Source organism: Antechinus flavipes, chromosome 3 (assembly GCF_016432865.1).
Source record: "Antechinus flavipes isolate AdamAnt ecotype Samford, QLD, Australia chromosome 3, AdamAnt_v2, whole genome shotgun sequence".
Taxonomy (NCBI): Eukaryota; Metazoa; Chordata; class Mammalia; order Dasyuromorphia; family Dasyuridae; genus Antechinus; species Antechinus flavipes.
This window is the reverse complement of record NC_067400.1, coordinates 179028209-179048332: the sequence shown is the minus strand read 5'-3', so window position 1 is coordinate 179048332 and position 20124 is coordinate 179028209. Positions and strand designations below refer to the sequence as shown.

At 30.9% G+C, this 20124-nt stretch overlaps 1 protein-coding gene across 1 annotated transcript in view; it reads left to right on the top strand.

The window, feature by feature from the left end:
* MRPS9 (mitochondrial ribosomal protein S9) overlaps positions 1 to 20124 on the top strand; it is a gene marked incomplete at its 5' end in the record, with an annotated part of 91164 nt that overhangs the window by 59018 nt on the left and 12022 nt on the right. The window contains 5 exons of the mRNA XM_051990552.1: positions 4156 to 4235; positions 14213 to 14295; positions 15209 to 15284; positions 17398 to 17566; positions 18419 to 18527. Coding sequence (XP_051846512.1) covers positions 4156 to 4235; positions 14213 to 14295; positions 15209 to 15284; positions 17398 to 17566; positions 18419 to 18527 — 517 coding nt within the window. The remainder of the gene's footprint in view (positions 1 to 4155; positions 4236 to 14212; positions 14296 to 15208; positions 15285 to 17397; positions 17567 to 18418; positions 18528 to 20124) is intronic.

Below are 20124 nucleotides of genomic sequence, written 5' to 3'. Positions count from 1 at the left end.
GAATGTCTCCTAGACCCAAGTACTTTTTTTTTTTTTCCAGATTACATTGGAATTAACTTTCAGGACAGAAACCATATTGCTGCTGGCCAAAGCAGAATTTGGCTGGATTGTTTCTCAGGGGATCAAGCTTTGAAACCTGGCTCTGCCCATTCCTCTCTGGGTGGCCTTTCTAGTCATTCTCTTGGCTTCACTTTGTTTATCTATGGTTGCACTAAGTGGCCTCTGAGTTCCTTTCCAGCTCTAAATCTATGATCTTCTGGTCCTTTTTCCTTCAATCAACCAACCTATGTTTGTTTATTAAATGTCTGCTAGGTGCCAGCATTTGAAGGCAATTGAATAACTCAGTGGTTAGAGCACTAGGTGTGGTATTAAGAAGACCTGAGTTCAAATTTGGATTCAGGCATTCACAAGTCATGTGATCCTGAGCAAGTCATTTAATCTTTGTTTGCCTTAATCCTCTGGAGAAGGAAATGGCAAACCACATCAGTGTCTTTGCCAAGAAAACTCCAAACAGGGTCACTAAGAGTGACACAACAACAAAAAATGCCTATCTTTTTAATTCTCATGATCTATTTGTTCCTTTTGCTCCACCTCACCTACACACAAGGATTGTTACCCCTTTCATCTTGCCATCACAAGTGTTCCATTCTTGGTTCATGATCCATTTGCTTTGTTTTCCCTAACACTATTCCCTCTTCTTTACCCTCACCATTCCCTCCACCTCTCAGTTCTTTTCCAGGTCATTACCCCTATATCTTTCATGGTCACTTCCCACCACTCCAACAGTAGTAGCTGTCTCTCTTGCCTACAGTAATGGGATGACTTTACCTTTGCCTCTTGATTTCTTTGATTTCCTCCAAGGCTCTGCTAGTATCTCACTGTCTGCAAAAGGTCATCTCCTGGATGCTAGGATCTTTCTTTCAGATTGATTACCTTCCTTCTGCACTATCCATATTTTGTATCTACCTGCTTATTTACATGTTTTTCTCTTCTATTAGAATATATGTTCCTTGAGGACAGACACTGTATTTTGCCTTTGGTATCCCCAGTATTTATCAATGGCTTTCACATATTAAGCCTTAATATTTGTTTAATATTCTTAATAAATATTTGTTGACTAACAGTGCTTTTTAAAACTTGTTAAATGGAATCGGGAATATTGCTTTGCCTTGGAATTGACAAAACATCTTCTTGTGTAACCTTCTGTTCATTTGTTCTCCCAGTTATTTTTACAAATATTTGATCTCTTTGCACATGTTTAACATATATTGGATTACTTGCTGTCAAGGAGAGGGGTTGAAGGCAAAGAAGGGAGAAAAACATTTGGAACACAAAGTTTTATAAGGACGAATGTTGAAAACTATGCATATGTTTTGAAAATAAAAAACTTTTAAAATTAAAAAACAAATATTTGGTCCACGTAAAAATTTGAAAACTGAAACAGAATATTTAAAAATAAGCACCACAGTTTATTTCTATATATATTGTAGCAATAAATAGCCTTCCCTATTATAGGAAGAGAGTGTAGGGGAAAAAAAAACAGCTTGGTGACACTTGGTTATATGACCCTGAGCAAGTTATTTACTCTTACAGTACTTGAGGCAATTCTCTGAGTTAGAGGAACAGTGCTACTATACCTTGGTAGAAGGGAAATGCTTCTCTGAGAGTGCTCTATTACACAAGTCCAGACAGACTCTAACCTTTTTAGACCATTTTTACAATAATCAAAGGGTATGCCATTTCATAACTTTAGAGCTGTAAAAGTTAAGGTTAGAAATCATGTAGGCCACCTGCCTCATTTAGCAAATTACTAAACACAGGCATAATAAGTGTATAAGTGATTTTGCCTTCAGTCACCCAGTAGTTTAATGGTTGAGCTGGAACAAGAGTCATTAATAGTGGTCCAGTATTCTTAACAATAGCCCAAATGAAATCCAAAGGTCATTAAAATAGAATTCTGTCTATATTATAGTAATGGAAGTATTTGAGCTAAAATATTTTATCAAGATATTTGAATCTTTACGGTAGAAACTCAATCTAAACTTGCTTTTAAGTGTTCTGGGTCTGCAATTCAGTTAGAGACTAAGATGTGCTAAGCCCAAATAATTACCCACGCTATCATCAGGTATAGTTAAATGGGATAGCTAAATAAGAAGTAAAAGCTCACAATTCAGAATTCTGTGCTTTTTTTCTGTTAAATATCTCTCTTGAAGTAATTATGAATTACTTAACCATTCTTTATAAAGATGGATTGATAGAGAAGTACAATGCCTAAATATTTTCAGCATAACTACTAATGAGTCATAGCTATATCTTTTCAGGTTAAAACCTAGAAGAGTATGTGCATCTCTCTAGAGTTTGCTTTTTAGTACAATATAAAATCACTTTTGAGCTCTGGAACATTGTCTTCTGGGTAGGTAATTGTTTACCATTTGGAGCATAGTTTATATATTGGCTCTCTTGTTTTTCTTTGTTTTTTTACTTTTGTTTTTTCTTTTTCTGTTTTATTTATGGTTAATGAAGAAAAATATCAAAGACAATGTGATTGCCTTATGGTTCTATCTTCACTAAGGATTCTTCGTGTTTGTGTTACTAACACAGTAATTCCAAGTGAATTTCACTTTTTTTTTTTTAACTTTTATCAAGATTTTGTCTTCCTGGAGTTTATTTGTTCACTTCCCTGCTTGAAGTAGATTTCCCCCACTTCCCTTCTGCATCTTTCAGATACATTTTAAACAGGCTGTTTTTAAACAAAGGCTCATTTATGGGGAAGCTTCATGACAAACTTTTTTTTAACAATATATTTTTATGTGTAAACAGATGACCTCTAAAGTTCTGATTTTATGGTCACAGTAGATACTTACCATTGACTAAAATTTTACCATCTACAGGAAGCTTTTCCCAACCCTTCTTAATTCCAGTGACTTCCCTCTGCAAATCATTTCCTATTTATACTTCACGTAGCTTAGTTTGTAAATATTTATTTGCATGATGGTGTCTTTTGTTATTAGATTGTTTGCTCCTTGAAGACAAGGATTGTCTTTTGTTTCTTAGCACAGTGCCTAGCACATAGTAAGTGCTTAATATTGATTGATTATACACTTAATATAGAGAGAGATTGATTCTGTAAGTAACCTTATTGTCTTATTCTTCTACAATTTATTTTTTTAGCCATATTTTGCAATGTGGAAGCATATTACAATTTAGGCTATAGTTCAAGTTTAATTTTTATTTAATAGAAGTTTTGAGAGTTCTAAAACTAGCATAAATGGTTGTTTAAATTAGGACTTTTGAGCTGATATTGTTTTAATGTAATAAATGTTCCAAAAAATCGTCCTATGTGAATTTCACCAGATAGCAACAATGTTCTAGATTCTCTAAATTAGGGAACTATTCTTATGTTAGACACAAATATCTTTTTTTTAAAGTATTTTTAAATTAAAGGGTCTTTTGTTTAATTTTCAATTCCATGTTAATTTCCCCATATTAGAACTCAGTATATCAAATTGTTTATTCACGGGAATAATTTGTTGTTACAGACCTAATTTCTAATTAATACACTTAGAACTTGCATTTGAAAAGTGAATAAACTAGGAAGTATATGGATTGATACAATAGCACTGAATCAAATAGTACAGTCTAGAAAATCATGTACAAGAATAAAATCTTCAATTCAGAAAATTTTTAAGATTTATGTATTGTTTCAGTTTTTAAAGCTTTTTCACATAGATCCTTATATTTGATTGATAGTTCCTATTGCTAAGAGTGTATTATATAGCACCTAGTTTGTCATTTTGGGATGTACTTAAGTGTCCTGATAGGCATAATAAATTCACATTTAATATTTCTGTTTGTAATAATGTGATAGTGCCCATTTCATATAAACTTTTATTAAGAACATAATAAGAATCTATCCTATGGTGAGATAGCTAGGATGATTATATTAGAATATTATAATTTCTCGTTAAAATAAATTTAAATAAGATATATCCTGAATTATTAAATATCTAACTAAATATCCATGATATTTCTTTTCTTTATTTCTTTTTAGCTTGTATTTTAAACATTAATCAGCATTATAAAAGTGGTTTAGAATTACAATTCGGCATGATCTATATACAAATTTTTTTTGGTCTCATCTGGCTTTTCATTTAGCAATCCAATGGGGAGAAGATGGCCGTCCATTTCACTTTCTATTTTATACTGGCAAGCCGTCATATTACTCATTAATGCATGTAAGTACATCATATTTTATGATAAATAATATAAGCTATAATCTAAGTTAACTAATTACATCAAAGCTTTCAGAAGCTTCAGAATTTACTTACTCATTTTCATAATGGACAATAAGACCTCTAGAGGTTTGATTTTATGCTTGTATAGATACTATTAATTTAAATAAACGTTCAATTTATTGAATTTATAATTGAATGGCTTGTTTTCTTTTTAAATATTTTCTCTTAATAGGTAGTTTGAAATTTGTTATACCAGTTTCTTTTATTTTATAATATGATTTGCTTAGAGAGTTAAATTTTTTTAAAAAGGACATTTTATTAGATGTCTAGTAAAGCAACAAGGCAGAAAAGAAGGTATCTAGTATAACATAAAGTTGTTAGGTTCAGTTAGGCATTTGACATGAGGGAAATTTAGACAGTTACATATAATTACATTTTAAAATTGTTCTGAGATTTTCATATTTGTGGATGAAAATGAATAGGAGTCTGGAATTTTAGTCTATTTACCTTTACAATAATGCTATCTCAGATATCAGCTTATTACATTCTAACTTCCATTTCATTTTGCCATATTATTAACAGTTTTTTCACAGCTGTGGACGTTGATAGTGAGCAAATTCTTTGACTTTCCAGAATTATCCTATAGAAAGATAGATCACTTATGAATGAAAGAAACCATTGAACATTTTAAAAAATAAGTTGAACCTGTCAAGTTTTATTTCATCCATTTCATGCTTATTCAAAAGTTACTCAAGTATTTATCAGACATACTCCATCCTTTCCTTCCCAATCTGATATCAGATTTCAAACATTCCTATTCTATACAAAGCTTTTCTATCCATAGATTATCTGGTGTTTATTTGTGCTCCACAAACCCAAAGGACAAAATCCCCACTTGTCAGATACATTCATTTCTTGGTAGGGGGTGGGGTGGGGAAACAACCTTTTTTTCATTTTTTGTTGACCTTGGGCAAATGAGCTTCTTGCCCTGGCAGAAATGAAATGAATGATAAATGTAGAATGTGTCTTTGCTGAGTAATGGAGCTACAGCCGAGACTTTCCACAGAGGTTTTCTCCTGCACAGCCTGAGGCAGCCCAAGGACCCCTGCTGTTCATTTAAATAGGTATGTCAAATCTGCCTCGAAACGCCGCTGGTTTGATCTGTGGTAATATTTGTGAAGGTTCCATATGGACTTGAGCCCCCTGCAGTGCTAAGAAATAATGTACAACGCTTCATGGTGCAGACGCAAATTTTCTCTGAAAAGGGATGCAATGCTGCGTTTTAGCTGTCGGAGAGGATGATGGAGCTGACGCGCTAGGCCTGTCAACTTGTTACACGGATGGGTTGCACGCAGCGAAGCTGTGGAAAATCTGTGCCTTTTAACTTTTCTACTTAATCACGGTTGTAGCATTGCCTTTAGACTGTATGCTACATTAATTCTCTTCCTGCCTTCTGCCTTTCATCCCAAGTTTCACGGAAAAAAGTAAAGCATGCAGGTCTTGTAGAGGAGCCTTATCAAACAGCTGTCATCCGACAAGTCATTTGCATTTGTTTTGGCTGAAACAGAGCAACCCAAGGGCAAGATGTTTTGTTGCATTCCATCATAATGAAGAAATTACACATTTTACAAGGAATATAACTTTGCTTTTAATTCTTTGTATTATTTTAAGACACATAGATTGTCCAAGATTGTACCACTTCTCAAGGGGCCAAATGTTTCCCTATCACTTGACTGAGACTTCAAACTATATCTGATTGGCATTCATTTTGTATGTTTAGTTGGAAGAATACCAAATCTGAAGACAGAGGACCTGGGTTTGAAACCCCAACATAACTAGTTGTGTGATCTTGAGAAAGCCATAATCTTGCTTTCTATATCTGTAAAATGGGGATAATAACACTTGTACCAACCTATGAAGCACAGGGCTGTTTTGAGAATGAAATATAATATGCAAAATCAGTTGGAAATTTTTAAATGCTATAAATGTAAGTTGGAATTATTATGAGACAGCATATTATGGCTGAAAAACCTGACCTTCAGGTATGAAGTATTAAACCTTTCTCATTTACTAACTTTATGACAAGGAGCCTCTAATTCACTTAACCCTAGAGTTTCAATTTTATTAGTTGTTATGTGGTATTTAAATTTGTATTAACCCATTTTGAGGGTTTGAGGGAGAGAAACATCAGAGAACACCATAAAATGTGAATTTGTAGTAGTAATAGTAGAAGTGGTGGTAGTAGCAATAGTGGAAGAATTTTTTATGACTTAGCTTTTCATTAAACAAAATGTTTAGGTCATTTTGTTCTGCAGGCTGTTATTAGATTTAATTAAACAGTTATAGGAAATTTGATATTTAACATTTGATCTTTAATCAAGTTGGTTTACATTTTTTAAAATCACAAATGTACTTATTAAACCAGAAAAACTATAATTAAGTATTAATAAAAAATATGTTAGAGAATTCTTTAATGCAATTTTTAAAGTAATTACTGTGCTTCAGAAACTTGAATATTAATACAGGTATGTGCCAATTGAATATAATGTATCATACATTTTATTAAATTTGTAGCTGTCATTGTACCCAGCATCATTTCTTTTGCTTATCTAATTTTAGTAATTAAACACATGAACTCTAAAACTTACAAAATCTGTTTTCTATTTCATTCTTATAGATACAAAATGATAATTGCTAAAATTTGAATATCTTTTATATTCATTTGTCCTTTTTGTTCCTTTTTGTTAACTTTAGTCTGGAGAAAATATATAAGAATCATCAGTATACAGTTAAAAGAATTAGTTCCTCTTAGATTGTAATTTATTAAATAGATCTGAAGCTATTAACAGTTTTTGTGTTGTGTTTAACATAGTTCCTTTCTTGGCATCAAAATTTGATATACAAAAGTAATATCTTTTTCCTACATTATAGCCTGGGAACATGTAATTTGTGTGATACCAACAAACCTTTTGACAAGAGTGATTTAGATCACATATAGTGATGTCCATGTTGTGCCAAGAGGTTTTCCTGAAATGAAGATGCAGTTTGCTTATTGCTTGACTTAGTTATGCAATAATAAATCTGTGCTGAAACAATATTACATTCTTTACACAGAAAATTTATTATTTAAATTTAAACCTTCTTATTTTCATCATATGTTGGTACTTAGGCATAGCAGCTAATGTTTCTATATGCAGCTCTAAATTTTAGGGCAATCATTAAATGATTTGTATTTTTTGTTAGCCTCTCAATGTCTAACCTTTACCAACAGCAAATTAGCTAGATATAATTGTCAACCTTATTTTAAAGGGGGCTCAGGGAAGAGTGAAAACAATTATAGTTTTAGAGTACTGTTTTATGCAATTATATTTTCTCTTGGGTTATTAAAAATCCCATTAATTTTTTTTTGAGACTGACAAAAGATTGTTACAGGGAGTAGGAAGATAGAAGTTCAGAAATGTAAATTAGGATGTTGCTTACATAAGTCTGTAATTCACAGTGGATTTGTTTTCCTAAAAGTTGGTTATAATTTTGTTGTTAGTTTTTGTATGAAACTTCTGTTATAAGTTTTTGTTAAGTTCCAAGCCTTTTTAACTTACCATATACCTGAAAACTATACATGTGTGATGGAAAAAATAATAGAAAACAATAGTATTGCAGAGTTAGTAATGAACATTTTAAATAATGGAATTGAAATCTTGAAGACTGGTGATTAAGGGAAAAATTGATGGATAAAAAAATGAGTTGTCAGGTGACTTGTGGGAATGCTAAAGATACTTTTTTAACCTTTGAAGTTGATGACACTAGTTTTTTTACTTTCAATTCAAAACTTATAACTTTCTATTTTCTTGAAAAGATGTGTGTGTGTGGGTGTGTGTTTCGCATTGCTTTTTTTGCTTTTCATGAGAGATTAGAGTCAATTAGAAGTTCACAAATGAGAGAGAATTAGAAGTTTTTCTGAGATTAATGAAGATGGGTTTAGAAAATAATCGGGGTTCAAGAGGATATAATTGCATACAGTGGCCCTAAGAAAGAGGATGGTAGGTAAGAGATAACTGGTACCAATAGAATCATTGATTCATAGAAACTCTTAGGAAAGATTCGAGGTCATCTAATCTTGTATAAATTCCAAAATATACAATTTGCAGAAAGATATGAATTTCTACTTTAAAATTTTAAGCAAAGTTAAAAATGTCTTGAACAAGCACCCATAGAATAGGTCCATCCATTATGACATCTCTAACAAGTAGTTGATCTTTAACCTTCTGCTTGAAGATGTCCATATGGAAGAAGAGTAGTATTGGAGTTGGGAGAGGAAAACGATGTATTTTATGGTATAAAACTTTGGTAAATCAGTTTAGAAAGTGCTATATTTCAATTTCAACAAAACTTTTATTACATCAAGTATTTTTTTTCTAAAAAAATTTATTATGAGAGGAAAGGCGGGACCAGAAGACATTTTAATTTTTTAAAATTACTTTAGGAGCGAGGAAAATGAGAAAATATTTTATGACTCATTCTTATTAACTATATTAATAGAACCTCATACAGAATTACAGCATCACACATATATTACAAAACTGTTTATACCTGCTCAGTTTTTTTGCTTAGGAAAAAATGGTAGTAAAGGAGATTTTATAACAAGGTTAAGGGAAGAAAGAAAATGCTTATCTGAAATTGTTGAAAAGTGCATTCTACTGTCAGGCTTGATTTTTAGCCCCAAAGTTACAATAAACAGGATGCATAGTTTCAAGATTAAAATTTATAATGTGTCAGCATACCTTGACAGGTTTGCCAGTATACATCAATTGGTGCTAATATGCATATTTACACATTGTAGCTATAAAAAAAAAGTTCTGAATTATATTTTTGTCAGGTAAATTTCTAAAAATAGTGTTCAATGAATTTTTGCAAGTTGAAATACATTTTAAATTTACTTAAGAGTTTGTTTGAAGATTGACTTTTCCTGAGTTATTACTTTCACTTCAAACGAGTTACTTATATTATACTTGAACTAGTGTTATAGTAAATAATTAGCTTTTAATTTGAGAAATAAAAATATATGGGACCTGAGTTAAAACCATACTTTCCTAGTGGGTACATATTTCCCCAGAGTATTTTTATTTTTGCAATGTGACCTACATTAACAGACTTTTTTTGTTTGTAATATCTCAATGAATGCAAAATATATTAGCAATTTATAGTTCATAAATCAGTAGTGGCCAACAGTAGATCTCTGTCATTTAGAGCTTCCAGGACTGAAGTAAACCTTTACTGATTTTATGATAAAAGGATTTTATTTGTTCTCACATTTTTTTTTCATCTAGTTATGTGAGTATCACTGACCAAAACTTCAAGAAATTCAGTGTAGTGTTTTGAAACCATGTAGCATCACTAGAATTTCTTCTGTAGTCTTAAGTTTTAAATCTTTTTTTTCTGTTTTTGAAAAATATTATCTCTAAAATATTAATATATTGGTTAAGCATAGAAATAAGCTAGCTTTATTTCTCTTCCCATTTAATGTTGCTTGTTTATTCTTTCTAAACTCATAATTTCCACATGATTAATATTTTAAAAAGTTTAAACTGTAAAGCTAAATAGTGTTCTGTTCTTGGATATAGTTTTTGAACATTCCTTTTTTATAACCTGAGCATCTGGTATTTTCAAATCAGACATTTTCTAAATTTGATTCATACATTATGGAAATCTGATGACACTAGGGGTGGATAGGCTTGCTTTGATTTTATGAAATATTAATCATGACTGTGATTAATGATTCAGCATTTCACATCTGGGTTATTTCTGTCATATTTGAAAATTATACTACTAAATAGAGTATATGAACTTATTGTAAGAGTATTCATACTAATTCTCTAGTGTCCCTGTAAAACTAAGTAAAAACCAAATGATGTAGGAGAAATTGCCAGTGAAATTTTTTGATTTTTTTATTTCCTGTTATATTTTATCCTCTCAAGGATCTTTTGATGCAGATGAGGACTTCTCTTTGGAGACTTAAGGCTATATAATCTATTCTTTAGTGTACTGTGTAAAATTTGAGAAAAAACTTTAGTATGTAGAAAGAAAAATTAGCTGTAATATGTTGTATTACTTGTTTATTCATCAGCATCCTGAACACAAAATTGTATCTTAAAGGGTTTCACAATCATATTGGTATTTAATGAATATTAAGTTAATTTTAGTAAAAGTCATCTTAATGTATCTAAAATGCATGATATTTTAGAATGTAAAAAAACCCCAACATTGTTGTTCTACTATCCATCAAATTCACTCACATTCTACTTGTTCCAAAATACAGCAGAGAAAAAACAATTTTAGATTACTAGTTTTTAGGAGAAAATTTATATTTCAGCTAATTCTATCAACAAAGTTCATATTAACAAGCTTATCAACAAGAACTCTGAATTTTCATATTCTAGTAAAAACAAGTGAAATTCTTGCTTTGGGCTATGATAATTGCTTCATTTCTGAAGAAAAATATGATAAAACAATAGAGAGGAAAAATACTTTTTTAGTTGGTATTAGATAACATCTGTATTTTTTTCCATGCACTAATAATGCAGGCTCTTAATAAAAGATGGTACAGTGAAAAGTGCATAATTAGAGAACAGCTAGAATTGACAACAATGTCAGAAATGTGCTCTGTAACAATCGGCAGACTCTCACAGTCTTACCTCATCTATCAAATGGGAATATTGGTGGCATTCTTTAGCCACCAGAAAAGCATTTTGCAAACTTAAAGCATCATCTGTAAATATAAATAATTATTAATCACATTAATTATTGATTGATGTATAGCTCTTTGGTAAATTGTTACGTTTCCTAAACTGATGTTTAGAAGGCTTTTTCGTGGCTCTGATTTCTATAATCCTGCAAACTCTAGAGTCTTTGTATTTTTAAGATAAAATCATCCCTCTACCTCTTACCAAAAAAAAAATATAGAGAGAATTAGTTGGGATCTTCTAGGTTCTTGGGATGGCAGACAATCATTACCTATAAAGTAATTTTTGCACTTTGCCTTCCTCAAAGATGTGGGATTATATAATTATGCATTTTATCTTTATCTAGTTTTTTACTTTATCAGAACATGTAAGGATTAATTCCTTTATAATTTTCAGAGATACATAGGATTTTTTTGGCATACTGTTCCAGTTTAATTTGTAAGGTTGAAAGCTTCTTTATATTCTTCAAAAATTAAAAGAGTATTAGACATAAAAATAAACTTAGTAAAATCTAAGATAGATTATCTGGCACCTTTAAGGAAGGTTTTCTATCCTAGAAAAGTTAGTGTTATTGATTAGTATATCCTTTATTTCATGGGAATTATTTTAAATATTCATTCTCTACTGCAGCTATACAGTACATACAAGATACAAGTGTAAAGTGGTAATGGTGTGGAACAGTGATGTAGTAGAGAGAGTAGTGGACTGAGGCTCAGTCGGTAGATTTAGCTGAGAAACCATGAAATAGTTCAAATCTTTTTAAGATCCAGTTTCTTCAGGGCAGCTAGGTAGCACAGTGGATGAGCACCAGCTCTGAGTTCAAATCTGGCCTCCAACATTTAATATTTCCTAGCTGTGTGACCCTGGGCAAATCACTTAACCCCAATTGTCTCAGCAAAAAAAATAAAAATAAAAATCAAACCAAAAAAAAGATCCAAAACCAAAAAAAATTAGAATTTCTTTAAATGCATAATGGGAATAGTAATAATTCTATGTACCTGCCTTGTGGAGTTGTGAGGATCAGATGAGATAATGTGATCAGTAATTATTTATAGATGGTGTTTTAAAGTTTGCAAAATGCTTTTTTCAACAGAATGCTGTCAGTATTCCCATTTTATAGCTGAGGACACTAAGACTGAGAGGCTAAATGACCATGTCTGGTGATTGTTGTAGAACAAGTATATTTCTGACATTGTTGTAAATCCTCAGCTTTTTGATTGTGCACTTTTTTCACTGTAGTTATAATTTATAATTATAGGTTATTGCCATTACAATCTTGTGCTCTCAATGTTCCTCCAAGCTAATCACATTGTTTTCCTACTTTAAAGCCTTTAGTAATTTCCCATTGCCCTCTCAATACAACTCCTAAGCCTGTTTGTTGTTCATGGCCTACCACAATCTGGTTCTAGACTAACCTTCCTTTCCTTGTTTCATACTGTTTTTCTTCCTAAAATCTATTTATCAGCCAAGTGGAGGTAATAACTTCCTCTAGTGATACTGGAACTTTTCTCATTCACATTACTCCCATCTGAAATACTTCTCATTCTTCAAATTCTATTTCAGATGCAGCTTCAGAATTTGTTTGCCTTTTAAACATCTCATTCCTAGCTAGAACAAATCCCTCTTCCTTGGATATCTTATGCCACTATGTTTAACTTTAATCATATGCTTATTCAATTAATGATATTTTTAACACCCAAATAATGACAATTCGTGCCTTATCCCTCTATATTCAGTGTTCCTTGTGGATGGAGCCTGACATTTTTCTATTCTTTGTATTTCCAGTAACTAGCAACCTCCACTACATATAGTAGATCACTAGTGAATGTTTATTGAATTTGGCCCTTACAATAGAGAGATTATTCCAAATTGTATGTTTTTGGCACTTATTGTTATTATCTGTTCCTGCCATCACCTTCAGTATTTTTCCCTTCCTTCTTTTTGTGCTCTTTTGTTTTCCTTTCTTTCTGTCACTTTGACTTATTGTACTCATTTATAAGCCTTTTATGAACATTACCAGATAGTGAGAATCTTCTTTTCCCTTTTTACCAGAAATAAACAAAACAGAGCCTATGGATATAATATTCTGGTCTTTGTTGTTTGGGAGATACCATGTGGTATAATTGAAAGAGCCCTGATTTAGTCAGGAAACGGAGGTTCAAATCTCAGTCGTTATCATTATAATGATTATACATATTTGTTATTTATGGTTGTTCAAAGATTAGAAATGTGGGGAGTGAGACTATTTTAGGGTTCAGAGTTGTTCCAAAAAGCTGAACATTTTACTTTGGTAAGGAAGTTGTTCTAATTAAGATTTTATAAATGCGCATTTAAATGTTGATACATGTTTTAAGGCAAAGACCGATTTTTCTGGTTGAATATTGGAAGAATAACTTTTAAGATTCTGTACAGAAATTTTTCCTAAAGAAATTAAGAACCAACTAATGTAACTTAAAATTCATCAACATTTTTGTTGTTCAATGTTTTCCTGCAAATGACTGCTTCAAATAAGTGCAGGAGATAATCCAAGAAAGGCTTATCATATTACCCCATGTTTCAAATGTTACCCTGCTTGCACAATAGGATTTTATAAAAGATTATTATATTTTAAAAGTTTTAAGCTACTATGACTATGACTTAATTAAACTATTGAGGTCTAAAACTGCACAGATTTTTGAAAAACCCTGTATTTGTTGTTTTAGGTTTCTTGGATACAAACACTTGGTTCTAAAGTGTCATAGTTGAACACAGAGCAAAATGGAAAACAAATTTAACAGAATGTGCCTTTTTTTTAGCAAAAATTGTGCAAGTACTTATAATCTACAGAACATTATTTTGACAAATTCTCCATTTAAAATTGATTGAATTTTGTAATTTTTATTTTCAGATCCACAACCACCTCTCTTTCAGTACATCCTTATATAGGTTGTTACAGTTGTAATGATTTATTTGTCCATTCAAAAACTTAGTGAAAGTTGTGAATTTTTTTTACATAACTTTAAAAATAAGGTAGGGTTCAGTCCCATGTATATTAACTAACTCTTCTTTATTGTAAAGTCTATCCTTCCCATTTAAGCCAATTAATACTTAGTTTTATCCTTCTGCATCGAGGTGATGGCTAAGAGATGCCCCTTTTTAAAAGTTTAAATACTGCATATAGTAAGAAATATGGAATATACTGTATGATAAGACAGTTAAAATAGTACACATTTTATTTGATTATTTCTGATGTTCTAGGAAGTATATGGAATGACATTAGACCTGCAAAAACACTCAGATTACCTGAGAGCCAAAGGTCTGTTGCCTCAAAAAAACAAACAGTAAGTTTATATTTTGTATTAAAAATTATAATTTTTCTAAAGCTTATATTTTGTTTTAGAACTTGTAATATTTTATATTAACATAATTTTTCTAAAGCTTAAAAATTATGTATTACTTAAACATTTATCATCATTTGGGTCCATAATATTACATTATTTTTATGTGGAAAGATATTGTAATTAATGATTTGATTCTGATTGTTAGGACTTGAATCCTTAGTTTATTTGTTTTTGTTTTTATAGTTAAGACTGAGACTTTATAATACTTTGTTTTAATATATCCTTTCACCTGTGAACATAATGTACATTTTTAAAAGTTGTGTGCTTTTTCACTGATGTTGGGTGTATCTTTTGATTAATCATCCTTGGGTGAATAGTTCTGTAAACTTTAATAGAGCTTTAAATCCATCCTTTTTTTTTGTATTTTTATGCATAAAGTCTTTGAAAATAACTTCCCTTGATTTTGCATGCTTCTTTTTATTGTCCTTGCAGCTGCATTGATATTTTAACATTTGCTAAATAACCTTAATTTTTAAGAACATTTTTGTTCATTTATATTTTGAGTTTGATCCCAAAGTACATTTTTAAAATTATGAAACAAGCAAAGATGATTTTTTTAAAAAAGAATTTAGGATAGCCTTTTATTGCAAATATGTTACTCAGTTTCTTATTTGATTCTTGATACAATGAGATCATTTTATTTATATATATAAAGATCTCTCTCATAAAGTACATTAACAAAAAAGTAAAATGCAGTTAAATTGATGTGAATTTCCTGATACTTGAATGAAGTTAAATTATTTTATGATATAAAAATGTTTTTCTGAATCATGCATGACTATATGTGATCCTTTGTGATATAACTCTAATTGCATAGTTAATTAAAATGAGAATATATGTGATATTTTAACAGAGACCTGATTGGCAACAGATGGCTGATTAAGGAGGAACTAGAAGAAATGTTAGTGGAAAAACTGTCAGATCAAGATGTGAGTAATTAATCCTTTTAATTTAAGGGGACCTGTGTCATAAGAAAGCAGACACATGCAGTATTTAGGAACCCAATAGATATATTCCTCAGAGGCAGGTGCTCTGAAGGAAATGTTCTTCTTTTTCAAACATTTAGTTATTTTCTGCCTTGATGTAATATTTATGGGTAGGAAAATGACATGAGTATTCTCCAGATACTTCTTCATCAGTATCCCCAACATTATCTAATGCTTTGGTGAACTTAACAGATGGAATTACTCAATATAAGTCTGTTACATTAGCTAGTTTGTGCTGACTAACAGCAAGTAATAAGGTACTGTTATTTATAGTAGATAGGCTAAAATGATATGGGAGAAAATCTTTGTGCTATCTCTGGTTTTACTATTATATATATTTTTTCTATATCACATTCTGTTAAATCTTGCCATAGCTATACATAGCTGTAGGATATCTTGTACTATAAATATTCTATAGTTAATAGTTGCTTCCACACTGAAATCTATTTGAAGGAATTCTACAATTCATAAACTGAGAGAGGGCTGAACATCAAATTTAGCCATCTATCTCTGTAACTCCATATAAAACAAATAACATTATGAAAAAGTACTACTAACACTTAGCCTTTCCAACACACAATGTGTGTTATTATATATTCACTTTAATTATTTTTATCCTTATTTGATAAATTCAATTCGAGAGGTTGTAGTTTGCTTGATGTCAAGAGTTGGTTAGTATTAAAGTTAAGCCTCAAGCCTTATTTTCCTTACCCAGAGTTACAGGTTAGTGTTAAAGCTAAACCTTGTTTTCTTTAATCAGAATTACAATTCCAGTTCTAATACTCTTGGACTAACCTTTTTTTTTCCCCTTATACTTTCAGAGGATCATTTCATTGTTAGCTGCATTTTCATGCTACCTCATATTTTATGAATTTATATTTTCAATTTTTAAGCATTCTAAGGTATACAGTATGATTTCTACACCTTCTAGTGTAAGTGAGGTGGGACAGACTAAAATGTGGGGGTCCCAGGAACTGTTTCAACCATAGTCTCACCAGCAAAATTAAAGTAATCCCTGCAGGTGCTAAGCATAGACAAAAAAGGAGGGGAAAAAATTATAAGAATTAAAAACATAGAAGAGGAAATAGAGCCCTGTGCAACTAAAAAAAGGAGGACATGTTGATTATTGTAATACTCTTGATTGTCCACCTTTGACATCTTTGGCATTATTTCATACAGCACTAAGAATTATTCAGAGCTGTGAAATGGAGATTGGTTCTTGTGAAAATGCTTTTGGTAATAATTTTTTATGTAAATTATTGAAATTTTTAAGTTTGAAAATTTTTTGTTAAGAATGTTTTAAGTAATACCATAGGGTAGAGCTAGCCATATTTTAGGGAACTTTATAACATTTGTTTAATTTTACATTAACACTTTAGAGGTGTTATTTTGGCTTTCATTTGTAAAGGGTTAATATCAAGTTGTTTACTTTCTAATCACATGTTCAAGAACTATTAAAAAAAAACCTCAGAGTAGCAGGGATAATTTATTTCAAGAGGTTGCCCTTTAAGTCAAGTATCTCTTGAATTTTTAAATAGCTTGATTGTTCAGTTTTAAAGGAAATCATAAACATTAAAAGAACACAGCTTGAACAGGCAAAGATATATTTGCCAAATGTATTATAAAATATAATTTAAGAGGTACATTTTCATGAAATCAAACTATTTCCATTTCAATGTACACAACTTATTGGAAAAAACATGCAAGTTTTGCTTGATGCAATTCTAATAAAAGAATTAGAATCACATTTAAGATCACCCATATGTTTTCTTTGAAAATTAAAAGAAACATCATTCAAACATTATAATACTGTGGGGGTTTTTTCTGTTTGAGTGGAAGACTTCATTGTTTGCTAAGGAAAGGGTTCAGTATTTTCAGGCCTCTAGAATAAGATGCATCTGTGTGCAGTTTTAAAAGCAGCATGTGGATGCAAAAGTGTCATCCTGTCACAATTCATCAAGAAAAGCAACATAGGAAAGATCAAGGATATAAAAATAGAAAATTTTAGCAAATGCAATTACACTTGCATCTTCTAATGAATTTTTATTGTCTCTAGCATATGCGGTTCATTCAGCTGCTCGAAAGGTTATTGACATTGCCATGTGGTAGCACTGAAGAAGAATACATACACAAGTTTCGCAGAGCTATACCTATTCAATCCCAAAAAAAGCTGATCGAGCCTCTGCAATATGATGAACAAGGAATGGCCTACAGCAGTGGGGAAGGTAGTGACTATCTTTCCTTTTAACCTCAGATAGAAAAATAACTTTTTCATTTGTCATCCATCCCTGATGTTCATTTAATGTTTTCCCAATTTCTAAGATTGTGCTAAAAGGTAGTCTCTCAGAAAAAAATTATATATAATAACATTTCAAGGGAAATGTAGATGTTTGTCTTTATAGTATATGAATCTAGTATACACATATCTTTTTCAACTGAGAGCAAATAAAGTGTTTAAAATAAATCTTCTGTAAAATGACTGTGCATAGTGAACCCATATGCCAACCAAGGTGAAACTTATTATTCTGTATTTACAGTAAACTTAATTAATATTATCCTAAATATTTTTTCTTCTTTATGTATGCAGAAACATTTGTTACAGAGTAGCTTAGCAGAATTTGTTAAGCTCTAAGTAGCAAAAACTACGGTACTTCTTTTGAGTCTTCTTTTAAATAAACTTTTTGTTTTCAGTTTTGTCTTTCCATTTTTACAGATGGTTCTCTGAAAGACATTTTTTTACTAGACAGCAGTTTTACTTTAATAATTTTAATTTTACAAACATAAATCTCTTTTTTGTTGAATGTGAAATATATCTAAAAAAAAAAAAGATTTACAGAACCAGGAGACTACCCTGGATTGATGATAATGTATTAAAACTTTTTTCTCCCAAGTGATGATTTCAAGGATGAAAAATATAAATGTAGTTTTTTAGATAATTTAGAAAAGTTTCAGGGTGATCAGATTTCTTTTAGTTGAATTTCAATGCAAAGATTATTCAGAAGCATATATTACTTTAAAAAATACTGTGTACTTTTAAATAGCCCAAAGTGAACTAATAAGAACTTTCTATCTTTAAGGCAAAAGAAAAACTGCAAAAGCAAAAGTAATAGTCTATGAACATGGAAGTGGAAGAATAAAAGTAAATGGAATAGATTATTTGCTTTATTTTCCAGTAACACAGGACAGGTAAGTTTTGACTTACTTTTTGATATGAAGCTCCTTTGATCACTTTTAAGTAAGTTTCCATCTTGTGTTCCTGACTCATTGAGTTTTTGGTTGTTGTTGTTTTTGTTTTAAAGAAAGATGAATTCATTAAGCTGTAAAGGGAGATTTTGTAAGCATCATTAAAATTTTTATACAATTTACCTAAAATTCTTCATAAGATATTATTAGAATTTAGATACTCTTAGAAGTTGTCAATTTCATCTTCTTATGGTGAACCAATGTGTCTGTCTGTCTATCTATCTATTTATCTATTTATATATATTTTTCTCTCTTTCTCAATTCCAGAGAAACTTAGGCTATTTTAACTTGGCAACAGTGAATTCCTTGCCATTTATTTCATAGGGCATTTTTTTCTTTGATTCCCCAAATGTTAGAAAAAAAATAGAGTTCTAATTCAGTATGAAAAATTGCTTATGAGTCGATTGGCAAAGAAATTATCCTTTAGTGGTCTAGGACAATAGCAAAATCCTGTGCGGTTATTACTGCATTTTTCTCTGTGGCCATTATATTTTTTTTCAGTTGTATATTATCTGTAAGGAAATAAATACAAACAATCGTAGTTGATTAGAAAGAACACTAGCACTAGATTTGAAGTCAGGAAAGCCTGACTTTGGTTTCCTTCTCTGATTCCTACTAGTTTTATGGAGAATATTGACATGTTACCTAACCTTTTGAATCTCTTTCCTCATCGATAAAATGGAGGTGATAATTCCTATGGTATCTACCTTATAATTAAGTTGGTGTATAAAGATTAATGCAAATTCTAGAGCACTATATAAATTCAATTTTTATTAATGTCATCATTATCTTGGGCAAATTCTCTTTGAGTAAATCACTATAATAAAGACCTTTTCTACCACCACTTAATATTTTTTCATTAGCTGTCTTTCTGAACTCATATTTTCATAAGATATCCAAAGGAAAATGAGGTTATTCAGTAGAACAGAAATTCTAATTGATGATCCCATGTGTAACCTTTTGTCTTCTTTCTTTTTTTAAAGCATCTTGGGCTATACAGTCAAATAAGAATGCCAGGCATCTATTCCCAATGCTTATGGGTATTATTACTCTTTTAATACTCTATAAATTTCTCATCAGGATGTACGTTTAATAAGGATTATGTTATTTTGATTTCTATATCAAAAAGCATGACCTATCTTAAATTCCATTGAAAACATATGTATGAATTGAAATGTGTTTTTAGGTAGAGTTCTTTTCTTAGGTTTTACAGGTTAAATCTGAAACAACAGATTTTTAAGGTTTGTCAGATGTGTTGCTTTCTTATCAGCTACTACAGAGTTCTTATAAATTGTTGCCAAAGGCCATCTAAGGCCATTTTTTGATTCATTCAGCAGTGACAGCCAAATTTCCATAGCCTATTCAGGCATCATATTATATATGTCTCCTGACCACCATCTAGCAACTGACTTTCTTATATAAATCAAATGTTCCTTCATTCAGTCTTTTTGATTCAGTTAGTCAAATAAGTGGAAACTTATTTGAATCCTTCCCATGTATAGAAAATTGTGCCAATGTGCCAAGCCTGGCAATCTATTTA